The 25,558-nt window shown below is 38.3% G+C and overlaps 1 protein-coding gene across 3 annotated transcripts in view; it reads right to left on the reverse strand.

Annotated features, from left to right (window-relative positions):
* Positions 1-2,309: 2,309 nt before the first annotated feature.
* The window catches only part of SMC2 (structural maintenance of chromosomes 2), a 74,092-nt gene continuing 50,843 nt past the window's right edge, over positions 2,310-25,558 (reverse strand). For all 3 annotated transcript variants that reach the window (XM_066256613.1, XM_066256612.1, XM_066256611.1), the window contains exons 20-25: positions 22,025-22,219; positions 19,935-20,135; positions 16,331-16,447; positions 12,734-12,894; positions 8,242-8,389; positions 2,310-6,857 (exon numbers count right to left, since the gene is read on the reverse strand). In XM_066256613.1, the coding sequence (XP_066112710.1) occupies positions 6,699-6,857; positions 8,242-8,389; positions 12,734-12,894; positions 16,331-16,447; positions 19,935-20,135; positions 22,025-22,219 (981 nt within the window). In that variant the 3' untranslated portion in view covers positions 2,310-6,698. The remainder of the gene's footprint in view (positions 6,858-8,241; positions 8,390-12,733; positions 12,895-16,330; positions 16,448-19,934; positions 20,136-22,024; positions 22,220-25,558) is intronic.

The following is a 25,558-nucleotide window of genomic DNA, read 5'->3' on the forward strand; positions in this document are numbered from 1 at the left end:
CCATCTGCTTCTTCACTCCTCCCCTCTCTCTCTCTCTCTTCCTCCTGCAGCCATGGCTCAATTGGTTCGAGCTCATGGGCCCCAGGTGCCGAGGATGGCTCTGTGGAGCCTCCACTTCAGGCGCTGAAAATAGCTGTTGTGAGCATGGCCCCAGATGGGCAGAGCACTGGCCCTAGACAGGGGTCACTAGGTGGATCCTAGTTGGGCACATGTGGGACTCTACCTGCCCTCCTCTCTACTGGAAAAAGAAGAAAAAAGAAAGCACTTGTGGTATGGTTACAGGTAGCATAATGAACCTCCTGCAAAAAACATCTGCAATAAGTAGGTTTTATTTGACATTCTTACAGGACTTCAGAGATTAAAATTAGATTCCAAATGGTAGAACTATTCGAGCTTTTTCCTTAGATTCAAAATGAAAGTCCTGAAGCTATCACCTTTCAAGGAGGTGTAGAAAGTTAAAGCATAGTAGAACATAGATGACAAATACTCGTAAGAATGCTACTGTGGAAGGAACCTTACCTTTGTCAGAGAATGTCTATGCAAGTTATCAAGTGAAGGCTCGACATGCTGTAGTGCAGTCCTTTTCAAATTGCTTTGAGGAATCAAGAATTCTTAGGACTCTGTAATGTCTCAATACTCTACATTTTTTTTGTTTTGGTAAAATTAAAAATGAATACCTACATATTTGGGGCTCATCTCAACAACTTGCATCTTAACCCTGCATGATTTCAGTGCTAGCATTTATACTTGAGTAATAATCTTTTTAGCATGAAGTACCGGTAAGTGTATTTTAATGCAATGTGCCATGAAATACAAGGTGTTACTATGTACATGTGGCATCTCCACAGTAGAGGAAGACCAAACAGCATTCGCCCTGCTGTGCGGTTCTAGAGCGGTGTGTGTGGAACAGGGAGGAGGATGGATGAGTCCCTACATGGTTCACACAGATGCTAAGGCACAGGAGCCGGCTCAGCACACAAAGCAGTCTCTCTGAACAATTTTATTTCACCCTGCATTGGCATGATTGTTATTAAGCTAAACATTGTTCGTGGTTGTTTGTATTTATTTTGTATTTTCTATTTAATAGTTTTTGAGAATGGAAGGCAAAAGGAGTTCATTTCAAAGTTTATGTTCATACACATTAAATATTGTGTGAAAATCACACTTCCTTTAAATAGCTTTTATATTAAATGTTTTAGAAACAACTAAGGTGAAAGATTGTGAACCCTGGAATTGAACATATTCAAAGTGTTGCACTTTAACTGAGGAAGTAAATTCACTTCTTTGAGCCTATGTTTTCTCATCTATGAGAATAATAGCAACTTTGTTGTTAAAACCAGGAAATAGGTAAAGCTGTGCAGTCAATGTAAGCTTTTCTTTGTTTTTAATCTTCAATCCACATCTTGCTGTCTATATTTTTTCAGTAGAACCCACCAGGGAATAGCAAGGGCCACAGATTAGCAGCACAAGATACAGCTTAGAGTACTGGAATTACTGGTTTCAGGTGTACAGCAGAGTGGTTAGACAGTCATATACATTACAAAGCGTCCTCCTGATAGTTCCAGTACCACCTGACACCATACAAAATCGTAATATTAATGGCATTCCCTATGTTGTACTTGACACACCTGTGACTATATTGTAACTTCAATCGTACTTAATCCCTTCACCTTTCATAATGCAACACACCTCACCTCTTGCAACCACCAGTTCATTCTGTGACTAAGTCTGTTTCTATTGTTTGTCCATTTATTTTATTTCTTAGATTCCACATATAAATAATTGAAATTATATGGTACTTGTCTTTCTTAGTTCACTAAGACCCTCTAGGTCCAACCAGCCGTCTCAAATGGTAAGGTATTTTCTATAGCTAAGTAATATTCCATTGAATCTATGCAACACTACTTTATCCACTGTTTTATTGATGGGCACTTGGGTTGCTTGCATATCTTGGCTATTGTAAATAATGCTGCAATGAACATAAAGGTGTATACAGTCTTTCAAATTAGTGTTTTAGGTTTCTTTGAATGCCCTTAAGTGGAATCACTGTGTCATAAGGAAGTCCCATTTTTAATTTTTGAGGATCCTCTATACTGTTTTCCAAAGTAGCAGAACCAATCTGCATTCCCAGTACCAGTGCATGAGGATTCCTGTTTCTCCACATTCTGGCCAACACTTGTTTATTGACTTATTCTGAGAGGTATGAGGTGATGTCTTGTGGTTTTAATTTGTATTTCTGATTAGTGACACGGCATTAAAAAAAAAACAACCTGTGAATAAATTTAAGAGGTAAAACAATAATTTACCTCTCAATAATTATAAGATACTAAAGAAGCTGAAGGTACAAATAAATGCAAGCATAAACGGTCCTCATGGATAGGAAGAATTAACATTATTAAAATGTCATATTATTTAAAACAATCTATAGATTAAACACAATTACTAGAACATTTGTTCTAGTTCATATTTCAAAGAACTAAAATAATCCGATAATTTTATGGAACCACAAAAGAAACTGAATAGCCACAGCAATCTTGAAGAACAAAGTTGGAGGTATCACAATACCTGATATTAAAATATATAAAGCCACAATAATCAAACAGCATGGCATTGGCATAAAAAGACATACAGATCAGTTGAGAATATGTAGATAAGAATACTTAGTATTAGATCATGTAATAATTCTTTGACGCTAAAAAAAATGAGACAATAGTTTCTTAAAAGTTGCAATGTTGAATTTGAGACCATACCAAATGTTCTCATACTGTAACATTAAAAACTCTGTTGGTCTCTACTGTATTTAGAATGGCTGTCTTATTCACGCAGGTTTTTATAGCATTTCACATTGGACACTGGAAAATACCACTCACTAAGTTATGCGGATCTTCACTATATTAACACATTTCATAATACAATATAAAACGCCCACCTGACCGAGTGGTGGCATAGTGACTGGAGCGTCAGCCTGGGAGGCTGAGACCCATGTGTGAAACCCTGAGGTCACTGGCTTGAGCGTGAAATCACAGACACAACCCCATGGTCACTGGCTTGAGCAAGGGGTTTCTGGCTCAGCTGGAGGCCCCCCCCCATCAAGGCATGTTTGAGAACGCAATCAATGAACTAAGGTGCCGCAACTACAAATTGAGGGTTCTCATCTCTCTCCCTTCCTGTCTGTCCCTCTCTTAAAAAAAGGAAAAAAAATCGCATCAGTATTACCACCAGTATTAGAAAAGTCTTTTAAGTACTGAGAAGTTGTCAAGTCACAATGATGAATACAAGTTTGCCAAAATTCTAATTTTCATTTGAAAGGTACAATTTTATTATTTGCAACAAATATGTCAGGTTCTTATGACAGGATCACTTTGTTCATTATTGAAAAATGTCTATCAAATACTATAGACTTAATAACCAAATTTGTCTTAGTCTTATATTCAAGTAAAAAATGGTATCCCATGAAAAATAAATGCAGTTAATTCAGACCCCAACTGAAATAACTGCATTTCTGCAAAATACCCATCATGTTTTATGCATATGTACATTATACATAATTCCCATTTTATCATTTCAATTATTAAAAATGTATACTCAGCAGGTTGATATGTTTTCAGCTTCATCAAAGACACTTAACTGACATTAAAAAATTCAGCTACATGGTAATGAAAACTACCACTGGTGTGTTGTACTGCCTTTATTTGTGTGTGCATGAAAGGTCGTTTGTTTTTCTACAGAAGTATCTAGCCATCAATGCCATCATTTAAAACAATTTGACAATAGCTTATTGCTTATAAATGTTAAAGATTCAATTTGCTTATATTTTCAGGACTTTTGAGGACTAGAGTCCTACCATTTTCTTGTTTTGTTAATGTCTCTGTCAAGTTTTAGCATTAGAAAAATACTGGCCTCATAAAAAAGGATATAAGAATTCCCTCCCCATCTATTTTCTGAAAGACTTTGTGTAAGACTGATGCTATTTTCCCCGTTAATGGTAACACTGACAATATTAAAATGATACAAATGATCCCTGACCATAACAAAATTAAACTAGAAATCCGTTAAGAAAAAGCTACCTGAAAAATCCCAAGTGTAACTGGCAATTAAAAAATACACTCCAAAAACACCAAAACACTTCCCAATTCACTTTTTAAAGCTAGTATTACCCTGAAACCAAATTAAGGCAGTAGGAAAAAAGAAATCTACACGAAAATACATAAAAATCATGACCAAATTTTTAGCATATAAAAATTATATACCATGAGCAGGTGGGGTTTATTCCAGGGACACAACACTGGTTTAATAGTCAAAACTGAAACAATGTAATTCATAATACTAACTGGCTAAAAATGTTATATATCATTTCAATGTAGAAAAAGCATTTGACAAAATTCAACATTCATCCATGATAAAACCATGATCAAACCAGGGAGAGAAGGGAACTTCTGTAACTTGATAAAGAACATTGAAAGCTAATATTATGTTTAGTGGTGACAGACTGATTAATTCTGGGAAAAACACACTTATGCTATTACTTCTACAGGTATGAAAAGCATATACAATAGATCAAAAGGAAAACACTGCTTGACGAATGGTGGCCTGTGATTCTTCCAGCATACTGGAAGAGGGACTCTAAAGTCTGGGCTTTTGCAGTTGTTGGTGTACTTGAAATGCTCAAACAAAAACAAGGAATCCTCTCTACAAATGTGTGAGGTTCTCCTACAGGTAATTTTCACATGTTGTGATACCACTCATCCAGGTAACCCTTAAATTTATTATGAACAATAAATACAAATGTTCAAGCTGTCAGAGCTAGTTCTGGAGGCCAAGCGCCAATTCTGCATCTTGGCTCTGCCACTAAACAGTTAACACTGTGGGCAAGTTTCTCAACCTCTCCGTTCACTTCAATTTCCTCAATTATATAATGCTGCAACAACAGTACTCACCTCCATGGGTTACTACAGGATTACATGTGAAAATATGTGCATGTGAGAACAGTATTTGATGCAGAGAAAGAGTTCAATCAATGTTACTCATATTATTACAGATGTGCGAAATAAATGTCCGCAGCCTACTTAATATCTTCCTTCTAATCAAAGAATAACCTTAACACAAAAATTTAATGTTTAAGGATTTTCATCAAAGAGCAAAGTATAGATAAGATAAAATTAGAAAAGCAAGCAAATAGAAAATTTGTAGCAGAGGGAAATTTGTACATACTGCAAAATATTCAAGCCCAGCAATTATTTATACAATGCTAGTTTAAACAGCAACGCAGTGCCGTTTTATAGCTAGTGAATGACAAGTATTAAAACTAACGCCCCGTGTTGACTATTGTGGTCAACAGGTAAACTTACTGGTGACAGTGTAAATTGATGTAATTGTTTTGGTAAACAATCTACAATACATCTGAAAGAAAATAAAAAACTTCTTACGTTGGTTAAGTGTAATATTGGGCTGTCACTCAGCATTTACACCTTTGTCCCCCCCCCCCCCCCCCAAGTCAGAACTAATCCCAGTCAGTTCTTTCCAGTGTATCCCATAACAGCTGCCTGGGCGTTATCTGACATCCTCACATATGTATGAGGACAGAGAAAGAGAAATGTTAAACCCAGGGTCAAGAAGCATGAGCATATATTATATTAGGGAAAGGATGTAGGATCAAAGAACATACCCAAGACCCTATTAGATCATATCAGAGCATTCAAGATTCAGTTTGGAGACACTGGTGGTATACCTATACTCTTCTAGATAACAACTATTCTTAGGGTGTTTGTTAGTACAGTCTTTTGAGAAATGTTATCTTTTTGATCAGGAAAGCAGAAGACACTAAGAAATACAATAATCATCAAACTTTGAGTCTTTTTGGTAGAACAGAGGGAGGAAAAGATAAATTTGGCTTGGTCCATTGTTCTACACTTTCTCTCACCAATACAGTTACTGATTGCATTATGAAAAAGCTGACAAAAATCTCTGAAAACACTGGGAGACTTCAGATAAAGTTGCGTCAAAAGTAGTATGAAATATATCATCTAAGCTCCTACTGAAATATACATAAAGGTGTTTTTTAAAAATGTATGAATGCACAGATCCATCTAAGCATATAGAAACATGATATTCAAACATAAAATGGGAACTAAGATCTTCAAAGATTTCTGTCATTAGAGCCTAAATCAGGGACCTACATTGTGTCCTCAAGGAACTAATCACAAATAGCTCAGAAGATGCTCAATACCTTTCTCTGTTCCCTTTGTTGCTTTATATTCTTTACTTGAATGACTTTATTAGCAATAGAAAACACATTAATATTATCTTAGGAATTAAATGAAAAGCTGATTATCAGCTAAATTTATCCTATGACCTAATTTCATCTGATTCTTTGTATTTTTGCTTTTGCAAACAGAATTTCCAACAACCAGGTTTCTCAGGCTCCCTAATACATAAAAGACTAGTGTAAGAAAAATAACTGATGACATGCAGAAAATCACAATCACAGTAATTGGGCCATAGTTACATTAAGTAAGAAAAGTAGAATCATGCTCATTTATAAGTAATTATATAAAGGAAGAAAAAATATGGGTCAAGCAACAAAATAACATTAAATCTTTATATAAACAAATTAGATAAATCCCAAGTTCTGAAAAAGTTTGTTTAAAAAACAGGTCAAGGTGAAGGAGTCAATTTATACAGGTAACTTCCGTGCATGATCACTTGGGGCCTTTCGCCTTGGACTTGGCTTCCTTTGGAGCCTTTCCATTTTGACTTTGCGTAAATCTGGCTACTGTAGAAACACCATCCACAAACTTGGTTTTGAAAAGGACGTTTGCATTGTTGAACATACCTTCCTTTAGGGACACCACAATGAACTTAAAGAAAAAAAAAACAGAAAAAATAATTTTTGTAATAATCTTGAAAAAGTTCACTTTTTTAAAAAAATAAATGGAGTTAAAGAATTGATTGTAGATATTTTTATTTTATTTCTTTCGATGCTTGGTTCCAAGCAAACATATATCCTCAAATGTAGGTAACAACTAGTTTTAATATCAGGCACCTAAAAGTTAATTCTAAGCTTCCCATATTTGGTTTTAGGAGGCTCTCAATTTTACCTTGCGCACTTCATTACCCAAGTTTACACTTCCTGCTAGCTGACTGCTTGTTGCTATCTTCTGTAGCTGACAACTGTTTTATTGCTGGCTCTAAGTGCCCTGGTGAAACATTTTTCTCTGTGATATTTTAATAATATCAAGGCTTCACGTTCCTACATTACCACCAGCTCAAATGGAACATTTGTATTTGTTGCCTGCTAAAAAACTGCCTTAACTACACTGTTGGCCCTGGCCAGTTGGTTTAATGGTAGACCGTTGGCCTGGCATGTAGAAATCCCACATTCGATTCCTGGTCAGGGCACACGGGAGAAGCGTCCATCTGCTTCTCCACCCTTCCCCCCTCCCCATCTCTCTTTCTCTTCCCCTCCCACAGGCATAGCTTGAACGGTTGGAGCAAAGTGGGCCCCAGGCACTTAGGATGGCTCCATGGCCTTGCCTCAGGCGCTAAAATAGCTCTGAGCAGCGGCCCAGACAGGCAGAACATTGCCTGGTAGGGGGCTTGAGGGGCGGGTCCAGCGGGAGCACATGCTGAATCTGTCTCTGCCTCCCTGCCTCTCACTTAATAAAAAAAAAGTATACTGTCTATGGTAACTATGATATGGGAACCCCCAGAGGTACACATGCATTATCTATAAATCATTTTTGGCAGCTCCAGTTCAATAAGAAGAAACTATTTAGTAGAAAAGGGCTTTCTCTACTTTCTAGCCAGGAGAAACGAAGGGTCCACCACCGAGTGCCACATGACATTCTGACACAGGCAGAGCCCTGAGACATTCCTGTTTTGACCACGCTGGTCAGCTAGCCATAAAAAATAATTCCATTTAATCATCACTTAATTCCAAATGATGAAAATATCAGATTCTCCTTCATGCTACAAAATCAATGATTGTAACGTCCGGCATTTTTCTTTAATGGGAGACCAAACCCTCTTTCATTTTAAACCCATATGAATAGCAATATACTATATATATATATATATATATATATATATATATATATATATAAAAACATACAATGCTTTAGTATTCCTCAGTCTTAAACATCTTATTAATGATGACCACTACTAAGGAACAGTTATATAAAAACAAGCACTATTACAGAGACATTTATAAAACTTGAACAGAGCCTCCCTCCTGGCTGCTACCTGTGAGTGTGTGAAGTGGGTGCGCAGCATCTGGCCGATGTTCTGGGTGTGGGACAGGTCCAAGGCCGCGTCCACCTCGTCCAGGATGTAAATCGGGGCTGGCTTGAAGAGCAGCATGGACAGTATTAATGACAGAGCCACTAAAGACCTAAGAAAAGAAGGTGGGAGAAAGCTGTCAAAACTTGACTGTATTAGTTTTTCCCAAAACACTGAAGCAATTCTGCTATCCTGTTATTATGAAAAGTACAGATTTAGCTGAGAGAGTCATAGAAAAAAATAACCTTGAATTTCAAACTTCAACACTTTTATTAAAATGTTTTTTATTTTAGGCTTTCATTATTTCTCTCTTTAACAAGTTTCATTTTGAATAGAAAAGGTTTATAATTTTCTTTCCAGTCAAATAATCAGGATATTACATTTGGCATCTATATTTAAGAAAAATATTAATGTTAATAGTTTCTGCCCGAGTAGGCGGTGGCAGAGTCCTGGGATGCTGAGAACCCAGGTCTGAAACCCCGTGATCGCCAGCTTCACTGTGAGGTCATAGGCATGACCCCGTGGTAGCTAGCTTGAAACCCAAGGTCGCTGGCTTGACAAGGGGACACTGGCTTGACTGGAGTGCCCTCTGGTCAAGGCACATATGAGAAGCAATCAGTGAACAACTAAGGAGCCGCAACGAAGAATTGATACTTCTCATCTCTCTCCCTTTCTATCTGTCCGTCTCGTCTGTCCTTTCTCCCGGGAAAAAAAAAAAAAATTTTCCTTCCACCACTGCACAAATGCCTACGTGGCAGGTGATTAAGGACTATACACTTGTTAAGGTAACAGCTATCGTCTTGGTAACAATGTAACTGGTTTTGATGCCCTCTTTCTAACTTTTACTATGTACACATCCATGTGCACACACACTATCAACTTTTTTACTGGCACCATTTGAGTAAGCTGCATAGATTATGGCCCATTACTCTAAATACCGTACTTCAGTGCCAAGTTTAAGCAATCCTTATGTGATAGTTAATTCTGTGTCAACTTGACTGAATCGCAGTGCCCAGATACCTGACTAAACATTCTTTCTGGGTGTGCCAGTGAGGGTGTTTCTGGATGGGAACAGCATGTGACTGGAACTGAGTCAAGAGTCTGCCCATTCAGCCGCCGAGAGAGCAAACAGCAGAAAGGCAGAGGAAAGCGCTCTTCCCTTCCTACCTGATGTCTGTATTTGGGACGTGAATATTCTGCTCAATGCTCCTAGTTTGAAGGTCTTCACACTCACCAGACTGAATTACACTACTGGCTTTCCTGGGTCTCTAGTCTGCAGACAGCAAAATGAGTGATTTCTCAGCTTCCACAATAAAATGAGTCAATTCCTCCTAATAAATCTATTCATACACATACACACACATATGTATGTATATAAAATCTCTTATTGGTTCTTTTTCTCTGGAGAATGGTAATACATCTTATTTAACATTTGTTGTCATGCCCTCTTAGATTCTGCAGCTCTCAATAGTTCTCTTCTAGCTAACCATACTAGTTAACAGGTAGCTATTTTCTTTTTTTGTATTTTTCTGAAGCTGGAAACGGGGAGGCAGTCAGACAGAATCCTGCATGCGCCCGACCAGGATCCACCCGGCACGCCCACCAGGGGGCGATACTCTGCCCATCCGGGGCGTCGCTCTGTTGCGACCAGAGCCAGTCTAGCGCCTGGGGCAGAGGCCAAGGAGCCATCCCCAGAACCCGGACCATCTTTTGCTCCAATGGAGCCTCGGCTGCGGGAGGGGAAGAGAGAGACAGAGGAAGGAGAGGGGGAGGGGTAGAGAAGCAGATGGGCGCCTCTCCTGTGTGCCCTGGCCAGGAATTGAACCCGGGACTTCCAACAGGTAGCTATTTTCATTCTAATCTCGTATAAAGAATCATATTAATTTTTATAACATTTTATAAGAAAGCCCTGTTTATTTTAAATACAAGACATTTACAATTATTCAACATTATTATAAAAGTTACAAGAACATTGTAACACACTTACTGTATAAGCTGATATACCTCCAGCATGCAGCACTAGAACGCACTGTCACCCTAATGCTCACTGCACGCCACGACCAGGGGATGGATTAGGAAACATGTAAGAGGGGGCAGAGGAAATGTGCACAAGTAGAGGGGGGTCTAGAAAGGTGAAACCAAAATGTCTAGCAAAGGAAATGAATGAAATGGTACAATAAAAACAAATAACAGTGAGACGGAAATCTGCCTCTACTGAAGGTAGCTGAGGTCATTCAAGCAACCTAAAATTATTATTTTTTGTATTTTTCTGAAGTTAGAAGCAGGGAGGCAGTCTGACAGACTCCCGCATGCGCCCAATCATGATCCACCCAGCATGCCCACCAGAGGGCGATGCTCTGCCCATCTGAGGTGTCACTCTGTTGCCACCATAGTCATTCTAGCGCCTGAGGCAAAGCATGGAGTTGTTCTCAGCGTCTGGGACAACTTTGCTCCAATGGAGCCATGGCTAAAGGAAGGGAAGAGAGAGACAGAGAGGAAGGAGAGGGGGAAGGGTGGAGAAGCACCCTTCTGTGGGCGCTTCTCCTGTGTGCCCTGGCCGGGAATCGAAACCCAGGACTTCCACACACTGGGCTGACGCTCTACCATTGAGCCTACCAGCCAGGGCCGCAACCTAAAATTATTTTTAATTGGCTTTCTATGAACCAAATGTTTAAGGCATTGATTGAGCTTTCAACTTCCTCATTCAGAAAAAAAAAATCTCACCAACAGTTAAAATAATTTGGATAGTGTTATAAATACAAATAATTTTATATCATCTTAATTATGGAAATAAGTTTTAGGTCCCAATATCAAAATAAACATATATTTTCTGTTTTCCTCAAAATATTTTCTCGGACTTTGGCAAAAGCTCTAAAGATACTGGGACCTAAACTGTGGAATTCAATTTTGGTTGACAGGCAGCAGAAACTCAAAGTATTTAGGCATTTTATCAGTAACAAATACAGAGTGGATTGCTAGTCTACTCATAAAAATGACAATAGATTCCATAAAGAAAATAAACAAGTCCTAATATTTTCTATATATGTAAGAGAAGAGTAACGATGGCATTACAGGGAACATGAAAATAATTCAAGGTCTATGGATCGTACCCTGCAGGGGGAAAAATTAATAACCATCTTCAATTATATTAATATTCACAATTTTCTCTTAAAAGGTTTTAGCTCTCTGCAGGTAGGGAGTTAGGCCACTTGACCTTGAGTTTCTCTTGTTATGGTGATAGCCTTGTTACTTCTGGCAACGGTTTAAGATTTTTCTTCTAATCACTGGCATATAAAACCACAGCAATTTTATACGACATGCCTTGTCATGTCTTTGTAGTTAGATATGTGTGGGGTGGGGTGTATGTTTATCCTACCTAAGGTTAACAGAAATCAAGTAAGTAGGTTTACAGAATTTATCAACTTGGAAAATCTGGGACCATTATTTCTTCAAGTACTTTTCTGTTTGGCCTTTCTTTCCTCTTGCAACTCCACCGCATGTATATTTGATGGCTTAATATCCACAGGTCACTGAAGCTATACTTGTTTCTAGTGTTTTGTGTTTCTCGGGTCAGCTTGAATAGATTCTATTGCTAGATCTTAAAATTTACTCATTTCTTTTACGTTGTCTAATTTAATGAATAATCTCATGCATGAACTTTTCCTTTCAGGCACATTTTTTATCTCTAGAAGTTTCACTTGCTACTTTTATTAAAAAGTTTCCATTTCTCTCATCACATTCTTTTTTTCTTGAAATTCTTAGGAATAGTTGATGTAACTATTTACCTTTCTTATCTGCTAGTTTTATCACCTATCATTTCTAGGTATGTTTTCATTGGTTGATTATTTCCCTATGGTATGAGTCATTTTCTTGATTTGTCTATTAATTTTTATAAGATGCTGGACACCTATGTTGTTCAGAGTCTGTTTTGCTGTCTTTCTTTAAAGAATGTTGGGCTTTGTTCTAAGAAACAAGTTATATGCAGGTCAGCTTTATTCTTTAATGCCTTCAATTACTTTGCTAAGGTGCATCTATAGTAGCTTTCCCTTCAGGGAGAACAGACCTAATGCTATGCTGTCTATGCTGTAGCTCACGGGAGCCTCCCAAATGTGCATTCCAGAAATTGCTCCCAGAAAGAAAGGGAGGTCAATAGCACTTACATTTCCTTTCTCAAGTACATATTCCTGGGCTACTCATTTGCCAATGTCTGAAAATAATTGTTTTTCATACATTTTATCTAGTTTCTAGTTGATTTCATTTCCTTTGTTGCCTTCTATTTTAATCAAATGTTCTAACTAAAGTGTATAGTCTTGCATACTGGGTTCCTCAAATTCTATGTATATGCAAGTAGAGCTAAGCAATGCAAAACTGAAATAAAATTGGTAAGCAAGGAGATGATGGATTATAATAAAGTAAGAGGAATCAGGAATTGTAATATAACTAAGGGATTACTCACCTCTGACCACCACTAAGTTCAGTTAGGTTTTCTTTCCAAGTGTTTCCTAGGGCAACCCTGAACTCCAGACCGTCCAGCACAGTGTGCCCCTCTGGGGGTGCAAGCATAGCATTAGCACCAGGCAGAAGTGTAGAGAAAATAGACCCAAAGTCTTTGTTCACCTGGGTAAAAAAAATATTTAAATATCATGTGTTTTCTAAAACATCAAACATTGACATGTGTATATTAGAGCCCAGCAGTGCATTTTGTTGTCTGTTCCTCTAAACTAGGGTTGGCAAGTTATGGCTCATGTGACAAATCTGGCAATACTCAATTCACTTATATATTTTCTATGGCTGCAAGCACTATAACGATGAGTCTAGCAGTTACAACTGAGACTATTTGGCTCACAAAACTAAAAAAAATAATAATTTTTCCTTTACAGAAAGTTTGCTGAGCCCTATTCTACTTCTAGAGGGAGCTGGAGGCTTTACCTCAACTCGACCCTTAAGTTTTGATAGTTTTATAGGCCATAGTGCAGGAATCCTCAGAGACAAACAGTGTACAATATAGGAGAGTAAACTTGTGGATAGAGAAACAAAGACAAAACAAAAACTCTTCTGCCACAAAACGTTCTCTTAAAAACTTGTTTTCTGTTAACTGGTATGGTAGATGGGACTGTGGTTATCAGCTAACCTTAAAAATTCTAGGATAGGCCCTGGCCAGTTGACTCAGTAGACAGAGTGTCAGCCTGGCATATGGACGTCCCAAGTCAGGGTACACATGAGAAGCAACCATCTGCTTCTCTTCCTCTTCCCTCCCCTTTCTCTCTCTTTCCCTCTCACAGCCACTGACTTGATTGGTTCAAGTGTGGCCCTGGGTGCTGAGGATAGCTCAGTTGGTTCAAGCATCAGTCCTAGTTGGGGGTTGCTGGCTGAATCCCGGTTGGGGTGCATGCAAGAGTCTGTCTATCTCCCCTACTATCACTAAAAAAAAAGAAAAAAATCTTTGTAACATCAGGATGGCTCTAGGAGACAAAGAGGTATGAAATCAAACAACCAAATCTTTCAAGGTTTTCAATGGTCTTTTTATGCTTCTCATAGCCAAAAAAGTGAGGTCTCAAGGGACAGGAAAAGGATTGGACCCCAAGAGAAAAGGCTAAAGAAGCTGTCTGGCCTATCTTCATCAAGTCACAGTAGGAAATTACAGAGACTTAAGACCAATGGTGCAGCTTATAATTGGGTAATTTTCGTGCATATACACTTGATGATTTGCGAATTCGGCCATCTGTTCTCAAAGACATGACTAATAACCTTAGAGTTTAGCAGACACTGTGACAGTGTATACACACACCACACACCCACAGATCTGATAGCCATGTTCTCTAGGAAAATCTCCAAGTTCAAGTAGAGACCTGAAGGAAAATATACTTTTTTATGAGTATTTTAGGTAATGAGAACTCTCCTAGACACAAGCAGTGTTCCTGAACATGGACTTACTAAGGAATACATATTTTAAGAACACCTGTACACATGCTCAGTAATACCGTACTACAGAGAACGGAGGTGCTAGTTTTATCTGGGAGGATGCTCAGGGGCAGGCAAGGTTCATCTCAATGGGGAGACAACCATGTCTCTTTTAGGAGAGCGGGAAGATAGCAGAATAATTTATAAACACCCTAGGTTCTTTATCTTTTTTAAAAAAACTTTTGGCCAGACAAGAGAGAGACACTCAGAACTAAGAAAATGGAATGCTACTAAACCCTCAACATGGCCATGAACTCCATATATAAATTCCTCCAAAGGGGAAATGAGAAACTAACTTATCAATTAAAGGGCAAAGAAGATTATAGCCTTGTCCTGATAGAAAATGAAGTATATTCATGGGTAAACATAAAGATAAAATACAATCAAATTTTGAAAATCCAATGAGGCTAAGAAGGGGACAAAAATACAGTGACTAAAATGCTCTGGCTTTGCGAATCAAGTGTACTTAAAACCAGAGGGAAGTACAAAATATTATAATACTGATAATATGTACCTCATTAGGTTTCTGTGAAGATTAAACTAAATATTAATATGAGAATAATGCGCAACATAGGCACTCAACAAATTTACATGCTTTGTGAGAAACTTGGATATTGGGAAGGAATCAATCTAAAGAGTAAATCTATACTAGCACTAAATCCGGGAACCTTGCGGAAAACAAGAGACAAAACCTGTCAGATCCAATATTAAAATCCACATGTTGTACAAGAATAATGGGGGTCCACTTCTGCATGTACTTTGAGACAGACAAACCTGACACTGAAAATAAGTTGTAGAACAGGAAAAACAAGGGGACTGGCAGGAATTAATTGTGCTGCTATAACTGAAAAGAAAGTTTCTATAGAATCAGGAGAAAAAGAGGCAAGATACTCAGTTAAATGCCAGAAGCACAGGATTGCTCAGGTACCAAGCAGCACAGTAACTATGTTCAGAATTTAATGAGAAAGTGTTTTTTGCTATGGTAGATATAGGAAAACTTCCACAAAAAAAGGTTAAGAAATTATCCTGAAAGAGACAAATATATACAGCAAGGTAAGTAGAAATAATGGTAAAAAACCTTGAAATCTTCCAAAGTTGTCATAAAACAAAACAAAAATGTTAATTGGAATTTTTTTTTTAAATTAGAGTTCAATAAAAAAGACTACAAAATGCCTTGTTTACTGTCCGATTCTTAAAGAGGAAGGGTGGAAGCAGTTAGCACCAAAAGAAAGTTTTAACTTTGGTACTACCAGTAATTTAGGAAAAGAGAATCCTAGCTTTTCCACCTTTGGCTACATAATTTTAGTCTATTTCATTGTTGTAAGCTTTGGTTTCTTCATGTATAAAATGGGGATAATACCTACCAAAGTTATGGAATTGTTTTAAGATAATTCATGTAAGTGAACTAACAGAGGGGCAGTTTAATATGTGTTATCTAATATACTTATTAATCTAATGTACACAAAAACGCTTTGTTAAAAACCCATAGAATGCATATCTATGAATTCTGAAATGCAATTAATAATTTGTAAGTGGTAAGGAATATCCCAATCTTGCTATATAGAAACATTCTTAGAACATTTGACCACCGTGAGTCTGGGTAAGAGGAACCATGGAAGTCATAACTAAAGGGGTCGCTGGGTAAGCTTTTCCAACCATTGAAAATGATACCACTCTCCAGTTTCAAGCAGAGGGTAAGTGGGCAGTATCTAAGGCTTCTTCCAAATATAAGAGCCTATGATCTCCTGGGAAGTAAAGGGGGACAGTTGTCCCCTTTAAGGTAGTACAAACTTGGCAAACAGAGTAAGAATAAAAAATGGGAGAAACCGAAGAAGTTAGGGAGGTAATATAATCTAGGAACCACTCACCATGAGTGAGTATGATGGAGTGACACAAACTTACCTTTCCAACTCAGTAGTAAAGTCCAAAAGGACAAAATGCATGAGGTCCAGGTTTTAATTAAATATGAGCATGAGCTTCCTTCAAACACAAATCTGCCACTTCCAACTCATCTTACAGCATAAACCTACTGCCCACATTCTTCACCTTTGCCACACACAGAATAAATAATATTATTTTTTGGTTCAAATACCTTTTGCCAAGCAATATTCAGGGCTTGGTTTTTCTTCTGGTCAAGGTCTTCTATAGTTGCAAGGATTTTGGATTTGTCATTTTCTACAATTCTCTTCTTCTTCATCAAGTCATTATACTAACAAAACAAAAAGCATATATAATTTGAAAAATATAAAAAATTTTTTCTATTCTAAAATTCAGCCAGGAATAAAGACCATTATTTTATATACATTATATACAGTTTTATGTACCAAAAAGATATACTGTATTAACAGCTATAATGTAAACCACTTATGGGGAAAGTAAGTATCTCACCTATACAGTGTGTCCGTAAAGTCATGGTGCACTTTTGACCGGTCACAGGAAAGCAATGATAGAAATGTGAAATCTGCACCAAATAAAAGGAAAACTCTCCCAGTTTCATACCTATTCAGTGCAGTTCGATGTGGGCTCACACACAGATTTTTTAGGGCTCCTTAGGTAGCTATCCCATATAGCCTCTACAGACTCATCACTGACTGATGGCCTACTGAACGGGGTTTCTCCACCCAAACTGCTGGTTTCCTTCAACTGCTTATCCCACCGAGTAATGTTATTCCTATATGGTGGCACTTCGTTATAAACGCGCTGATATTCACATTGCACTTTGGTCATGGATTTGAACTTAGCGAGCCACAGAACACACTGAACTTTCCTCTGTACCGTCCAAATCTCGACTGGCATGGCCTTGGGCTGCTCCGCTGTATACACGGTGTTATGTCATCATCTGTGCATGCGCACATGCTGCCACATCATCCTACAGAAACTGGGAGGGTTTTCCTTTTATGTGGTGCAGATTTCACATTTCTATCATCTTTCACATTGAGAATTTATAGGATAACCTCCTAAAACATTTTGACTCCACTAATATTCCATTACTTCCTAGCAGCCAAGGCACCCCCCACCAAAGTGTCATATGTAAGCTCAAACGTAGCCCTGCATACTTTCTTCTTAAGGTTAGCCTTAGCAGTAACATGAAATGTCAATTCTTCACCGCAATGTACAAATACTACTGACCCTGGCCTTGTTTTTTTTACCTGACTCTGGCATCACACTCCTCCCCTTGAACATAACAAGCTCACTGTAGGCTTATGGCCCCTGCACTGTCTTCCTGAACATTCTTCCTCTGTATCTGACCTACCTGCTATCTCAAGTTTCAGCTGGAACATAAAAACTTTAGTGATCTTTCCTGGCTAACATAGAAATTTTCTGAAAAACAATTTGAGGAAGGCTACAGACAGTTAATTATACCATAACTAACAGAACTTCTTTAAGATCCTATTTTCCCTCAAAACCTCACATATCAAGGCCTCAAACTCTCCCTTTAAAATCCCAGCTAGTCCTGCTGGCTAGCTCCCTTGCTGTCCCTTATTTAAGGCTAGGCTCCTAAGACCTCCCTACTCTCTTACTTTTTTTTTTCTTTAGGTGAGAGGGGGAGAGATAGACACACCACATGTGCCCTGACCAGGATCCACCCGGCAACCTGTCTGGGGCTGATGCTTGAGTACTAAGCTATTTTTAGTGACTGAGGCTAATATGCTCTGAGCAACCGAGCCATCCTCAGCATCTAAGGTCATGCTCCAAACAATCGAGCCACTGGCTGCAGGAGGGGTAGAGGAAGAAAGGGTGGAGAGGGAGTGGAGGAAAATGCAGATGGTCACTTCTGTGTGTCCTGACTGGAAATCGAACCCGGGACGTCCATACACGGGCCAATGTCCTATCCACTGAGCCACCGGCCAGGGCCTAAATTTTTTTTTAAATCTAATTCCTTGCATAATTCCATGTAGTAGTAGTTTCTTATGTGGACACACATGATAAAAAAAACAAAAAACCAAAGGTCATCTGTTTATCAATAATAGAGCTTTCCTCTCTGGAAGTGGTGATTTGATCAATTCTTTTTTTTAAAAAAACTAGACCCAGTTATCATTATCTGATAAAAACAAACAAGTAAAAATGAACAAATTTCATGATGCTAAACAGCTCAAATTTAGGCCAATGGTTTACTTCCACAAATATGCTATACATTGCAAATGAAGAAAGAAAAACTAGCACGAACATTTTACAGAGATCACAACACATACATTAGCCTGTTTGGAATGTAATATAGATTCTTTGTAGATACTAATGCCAGTAAGTTTTTTTTTAAAAAAAAAAACCCACTACAGCAAAATTTCTTAGAAGTAACTGAGCTTATCCTAAGTATTATCACTTTTACAGAACTCTCATTAACTGTTACGCAAATTCAAAGTTTTACAGAATTAAAGAAGGTATAGGGCATAATAAATAATTACTCAGATTGCTAATTCCTACAGGGCTGTCAAGAATAGAGATTGCTTTCCCCTCTGCATTTTTCTAGTGACATGAAGAGATGTATAACATTATCCAGTAATAAGAGTACTAAAACAGAAGATGCTGTTCGATTTAGAGATTAGTAAAACAGTGGTTATGTATATGACATCTGTAATCATTAATTATATAATGGTTCCAATATACACTCAGAGTTAAAAGGAAGATGGTAGATGTGGAATGACTGGTAAAGAAGCAGTATACCTTATTTTTGATGGCCTTTCAAGGTAAGTAAAACAAATAATAACAATGTGAGGCATTAACATGGTAAGAAAGTACTGGGGGTCCTTGGGTTACAACACAGTTCCATTCCTCCAACAGTGACGTAACCCAAATTTTGGTCTAAATTGAAACACACCCTATCTAAGTCACTTACCTATCCTAACACAGTTGTAAAACCATAATCTAGAGCATAAAAACACAACTAAGCCACAGAAAAAGGAAAAGGATATAAATACACTGTACTGCAGTGGTCTCCAACCTTTTTTGGGCCACGGACCGGTTTATGTCAGAAAATATTTTCACGGACCGGCCTTTAGGGTGGGACAGATAAATGCACAAAATAAAATTATGTGACCGGCGTAAAAACTGTGGTATTTTTAAATATAATTGTCGAACTTACGAGACAAGTGTCAAGAGTGAGTCTTGGATGTAACAGAGGAAATCTGTTCATTTAAAAAAAATAAAACATCGTTCAGACTTAAATATAAATAAAACAGAAATAATGTAAGTTATTTGTTCTTTCTCTGTGGACCGGTACTGGGTCGTGGCCCGGGGTTTGGGGACCACTGCTGTACTGTACACTGTACTGCATCTTCTTCCATTGCTCAACCTAACTACTTTGCCCACGTAGTCTGTAAGTACAGGCTAACAGCGTAACCCAAAACACATCTCAGTTTAAGTTTTTACGGGAGTGAGCATTGTAAATTTGAAACGTATATTGAGACTGTCATAACCCGAGGACCCCTGTATTGTGCCTATATACCAAGCGTAAGATAAAGAATAGAATATATTTATGACAAAGGGCAAAGCCACCAAAAATATCACTCAAGGACAATAGAACATATAAACTGGTGATGCAAAATGAATGAAATAGGAAAACAAAGACCTGTGAGGAGAGAAAAGGAAAGCCCAGAGCCTCAAACAATAGGCTGACCGTGGGAACTGTCTCAGAGCTTAGCAGACATCAACGCTGCACCTGCTCTACCAGGACCAGCCAGCCACAGGAAAGGGCTTACCCGCTCCTCTGCTTCCGTCAGCACATTCATAGCTCTCATGTTGACATTTCTTCCTAGTTTCTCTTTCATTTCTTGCAACTTCTGAAGTCTCTGACCAGCTTCTTTTGGGTTGTTTGTTTTGAAATCATAGGCGCTATTGGGTAGCCCAAAGAGGTGTCTGTCTGCTTTAATCCAGCCATAATCTTTCAACATTTTGGATACCTAGTCGCATATGATTAACAGAAGGATTTATCACTGCTTATAAACCTACATTTAAACCAGATTTCTTAAATATGTAGTTACTAAGTTTTTAAAATCAAACACTGGAGAAAAACCCCTATAGTAAGTATGAGTATTTTTACCTGGAGGATAGGCTAAAAATAAGAGGTTATATAGAAAAAATATCTTCCTATTACTTAGCATTACAAGAAAGCCAATGCAGGGAAATTCTTATAACATATATGTAAAACATTTAAATTGGAATGAAATATGAGGTTTCTTCAGATTTTACCAAATTCAGTCATTGCTTCAAAAAAACTTGTGAAAGTTAAAATTCTTATAAGAATATTTAAATCACAGATTTGCTAAAATCACGGAAGCCTATTCCTGACTGATACACCTAGTAATTCTTCTCAGAATTACAATCTAAGTAAAAAAACTGTCCTAAACATAGATCCCATCCCCTCATCACTCACTCTCTTCTGACCAAGCTGAGGAAAATATATCTTCAGGTAACCAATTAAAAAGTTTAAATATAGTGCTTAAGGAAGACTTCTCTTGATTAGAATTAGTCAAGGTGGGTTCTGATTGGTAGAATCTGATACTTGTCAATTTGTTTATTCTTACTAATTCCCTGGGTATGAGCTCACCACTAGGCTCCAAAGTAAAAGGATTATGTCTAATTTGTCTTCCCTGCTGATACATAAACTCTGTGGAGGCATTCTGTGTATGCTGCTCATCTTTGTATCTTCAGTGCCTGGCACAGTATCTGACAGTATGTCAGATATGCAGTACATATTTGCAAAACCGTGTATTTCACAAAACCCTGATTTTTTAGCATTCTACTTCCATGCCCCTTTCCTTACCCCCTTAACTGTAATAAATCCCCTAGCAATCACCAGTACTAGCGTGTTCAATTACCAAATAGGCTAATGAGGAATCAATACTAATAAAATATTAGGATATAATGATGTGGCCATAAAAAATATTTTTTAAACCAAGTAATGAACCCAAGCATGGCTCTTTCAGGGGCTGAGAAGACTTTATATGCTGTAATCTTTTTGAAGTTAAGTCTGTTGTACTTTTATGATGCTACAAAAGATTTAAAAGGCACCAAACTATTATATACTCTAAGAAAATATAATAGGCATGAATTTCTCTCCAAAGCATGTATTTTCCTTAAAGCACTTAAGACACTGTGATCCACCAAAGGAAGAAGCTTGGCAATGGGTTTACGGTTGGCCCACCTCTGTGGGCCTCTCACAGTGTACCCAGGCCAGAGGACACTTCGGCCTGGGCCCACTGCCTAACCCCCTTACCTGTGGGCTTCAGCCATTCAGGTAAAGAAAAGAAAAGAGGGGAGGGGAGGAAGTGACCAAAAACAAAACAAAAACCTGTGAAATAATCTCAAAAAGATAACTGCGTGGTAAAACATCACATTTCAGATGAGAGTGCAAAATTGATTATACTGATCTTGAGAAGGACATCCAGAAGCCAATTATGTTTAGAAGTTGCTTGTGTATGTAATTTCTTTATCTTTACATTCAATGTAAAATAAGATAAAGAATATATGTTATTACTACTAATACATTAGCAATAGTTCTACGAACAATGGGAGAAGAAACAGCCATTTCCACGGGCGACCACTAAGTATGTAGTAAAAACATCTTGTAGATGGGAATGAATACCTGGAATTAAATTTAAAAACATTTGTGCCATTTGGTGAAAATGAGCCCTGCTGAGAAGCAGTTAACATAGCTGTACAGCTTCAAACTTGTTACACAGTAGTTCTGCCATCTATACCTAGCACTTCACCCAGCAAGCAGTTTACTGAATATTTCAATTACTCAGAAACAAAAACCTGAATCTGGGTAAAAATGAACACAGCGTGCCTTTGCAGCGGCGTCTTCAGCTTCCCGTTTGTGTTTGCTGATATTGTGATCCAGCTCCTTAATTTTAAGCTGAGAGTCATTGTTTTGCTCCTTATACTTTGCCACTTCTGCGTGTTTAGCTTTAATTACAGTGTCTTGAGCTGTTATCACTTCTTTTTGCTTGGTCATCTCTTCTTGAGTTTTATTTAATGACTCCTGAAACAAAGAATTAGGAGATAATATGGAGATATTTTTAGTTTACTAAAAGATCATCTAACAGACTTCTAGGTAAGATGGCAACATGATTACAGGCAGATGGTCACCTAATCCTCTTTACTTTACATCCCCATTAAAACGACAAATGAATTTTATACATAGGAGAAAACTGAGATTTCCACTGGAAATAAAAGAAAGGATTGGATGCAGTGATCACGGCTAATGGGTCAGGGAAGACTGGAATCAGACCTGTGAAATCTCTCAGAAAAGTGGCATTTAGTTAATAAAATCTGATAGACTCCTGAATGACATTTATTGGGAGGGGCAAAAAATAGGGGTAGAAGTAAGCTAAATAAACTTTACCAGTATAAATGGAAGGTCATGTTTGGTTCTAGCACAGAAAAAAAGAATGTTTTCTGAAGAAACAGATCTGTGGCATAAAAAGAAAACCTCCTATCCCCCAACTTCCCAAGGCTGAAGCTGATCAACCTCCAAAGGGGTCATTACAATTGGAATTTAGTCTAATACAAATGCTCCCTGCCCCCTAAAAATCCCATTGCTTCACCTAGCTCTTCAAAGAACTCACACAAATGCCTACAGAAAAAGCTACCTCAACTTGTATTTAAGGATAGAAAACAAAGAAGTAGGATACCTGCTACCTAAGATCCTGAGGAAGAACAGATCTTTGTAAGTGATTAAAAGCACCAGTAAAAATTTAAGGATTTTCAAAGCACTGCTCATTAGGAAACAAGATAATTTTGAACAGTAAAGAATACCTGACATTATAATTAGGTTATTGAATGAGCCCAAAGTGCTGTAACTTCTTTATACTGTTTAATTTGTGTCATTAGAGGGCTCTTACAAAAGGAAGATAAATCATGGCATTCATCTAAAAGAGCGATTTTCAACTGGTGTGCCACAAGAATTTTAAAAACAAACAATATCTCACTATTTAGTCATAAACACTGACCTCTTTTCCTTTAGATCAAGGGTAGTCAACCTTTTTATACCTACCGCCCACTTATGTATCTCTGTTAGTAGTCAAGTTTTCTAACCGCCCACCGGTTCCACAGTAATGGTGATTTATAAAGTAGAGAAGTAACTTTACTTTATAAAATTTATAAAGCAGAGTTACATCAAGTTAAAGCATATAATAATAATCACTTACCAAGTACTTTATGTCGGATTTTCGCAAAGTTTGGCAGAATAAATCTTTGTAAAACAACTTACTATAGTTAAATCTTTTTATTTATACTTTGGTTGCTCTGCTACCACCCACCATTAAAGCTGGAACGCCCACTAATTGGCGGTAGGGACCAGGTTGACTAACACTGCTTTAGATTGTCAAATTAAAAAAATGACAACAGCCAACATAACAATAGCTTTCCAGTGTAAATAAGATAAAATAAATTATACCTACTTTTTTTTTTTAATTGAGAGTCAACAGACAGACAGGAAGGGAGAGAAATGAGAAGCATCAACTCATACAGTAGTTGTAGCACCTCAGTTGTTAATTGATTGCTTTCTCTTATGTGCCTAACTGGGGGGATGGGGGGCTCCAGCCAAGCCAGTGACCCTTGCTTAATAGCCAGTGACCTTGGGCTCAAGCCAGAAATCATGGGGTCATGTCTGTGAGATTGTACTCAAGCCAGAGACCTCGGGTTTTGGAACCTGGGTCCTCAGTGTACCGGGTCGACACTCTATCCATTGTGCCACTGCCTGCTGAGGCTATTTTAGTGTTTTTTTGTTTGTTTGTGTGTTATTTTTGTATATTATGAAGTGAGAAGCTTGGAGGCAGAGAGACAGGCTCCCGTATGTGCCCAACCAGGATCCACCCAGCATGCCCACTAGGGGTGTTGCTCCTTTCTAACCGGAGCCATTCTAGGACCTGAGGCGGAGGCCATGGAGCCATCCTCAGCGCCCAGGCCAACTTTGCTCCAATGGAGCCTTGGCTATGGGAGCGGAAGAGAGAAAGGAGAGGGGGAAGGGTGGAGAAGCAGATAGGCACTTCTGTGTGCCCTGGCCGGGAATTGAACCCGAGACTTTCACATGCCGGACCGACGCTCTACCACTGGCAAACCAGCCAGAGCTATTTTAGCTTTTTAAAAGGTTTGAAAAACAAAGTGAAAAATACTCAGGTGCCACTAACCAAAAGAAAACAGAGACAGGTTTATTAACTGTATATGACAATAACACATTTATGATGAAGATTCTCTCATGCCTCAACATTAAAGACTGTATTGCATATGTAACAGTATTAATCTTTTTTTTTTTTTTTTTGTATTTTTCTGAAGCTGGAAACGGGGAGACAGTCAGACAGACTCCTGAATGCACCCGACCGGGATCCACCCGGCACGCCCACCAGGGGTGACGCTCTGCCCACCAGGGGGCGATGCTCTGCCCCTCCGGGGCGTCGCTCTGCCTCCACCAGAGCCACTCTAGCGCCTGGGGCAGAGGCCAAGGAGCCATCCCCAGTGCCCGGGCCATCTTTGCTCCAATGGAGCCTTGGCTGCGGGAGGGGAAGAGAGAGACAGAGAGGAAGGAGGGGGAGGTGGAGAAGCAAATGGGCGCTTCTCCTATGTGCCCTGGCCGGGAATCAAACCCAGGTCCCCCGCACGCCAGGCCGACGCTCTACCGCTGAGCCAACCGGCCAGGGCCTAGTATTAATCTTTTTTAAAAATCATTTTTATAATAGTAGGGAAAAACAGTAAATCTATTACTTAAGGCTGAGCGTTAATGAAATTTTAGTATTATTTGTTTGAAGGTAGTTAGTTAGTAGGCAGTATCTTTTCTTAGCTCCTGAGGAACAATTTAGAATGTAAAGGCTGAAAGAACAAAGAAATGGATACCCTCTTTATAGAAATAGGTACATGGTTTAAATTTCTGTATTTAGATGAAGGAAGGAATAAATTATTTTCACACTTCTCTTTAGAAAGACAATATCTAAGTTTTATAACACGATGCTCATGAAAGAGAAAATATGGAGAAACGAGATAAAATAGAGGGTGAGCAAAGTAGGTTTACTATGTGTTGCCTTCCACTGGTTCCACTGTGCATCAGAACTTCCATCAAGAATAAACTGTCTTGCATACTCAAAACTATAAACCTACTTTTGCCCAACTCTGAATATGAGATTAAAAGACAAATCAGAAGAAAACAAAATATTTTTAAAAACTAAAATTTACTTTGGAGACATAAGAGAAACTGAACAGTAACTATGGAAAACTTAATCAGCAACAAAACCCACAAAGCTGAGAAACATTTCTGTCCCTTATCTTTTTTTTTTTTTTTTTTTTTTAGAGAGGAGAGAGACAGAGGAGAGAGAGACAGAGAGAGAGA

The sequence above is a fragment of the Saccopteryx bilineata genome, chromosome 2, assembly GCF_036850765.1.
Source record: "Saccopteryx bilineata isolate mSacBil1 chromosome 2, mSacBil1_pri_phased_curated, whole genome shotgun sequence".
NCBI classification, from domain to species: Eukaryota; Metazoa; Chordata; class Mammalia; order Chiroptera; family Emballonuridae; genus Saccopteryx; species Saccopteryx bilineata.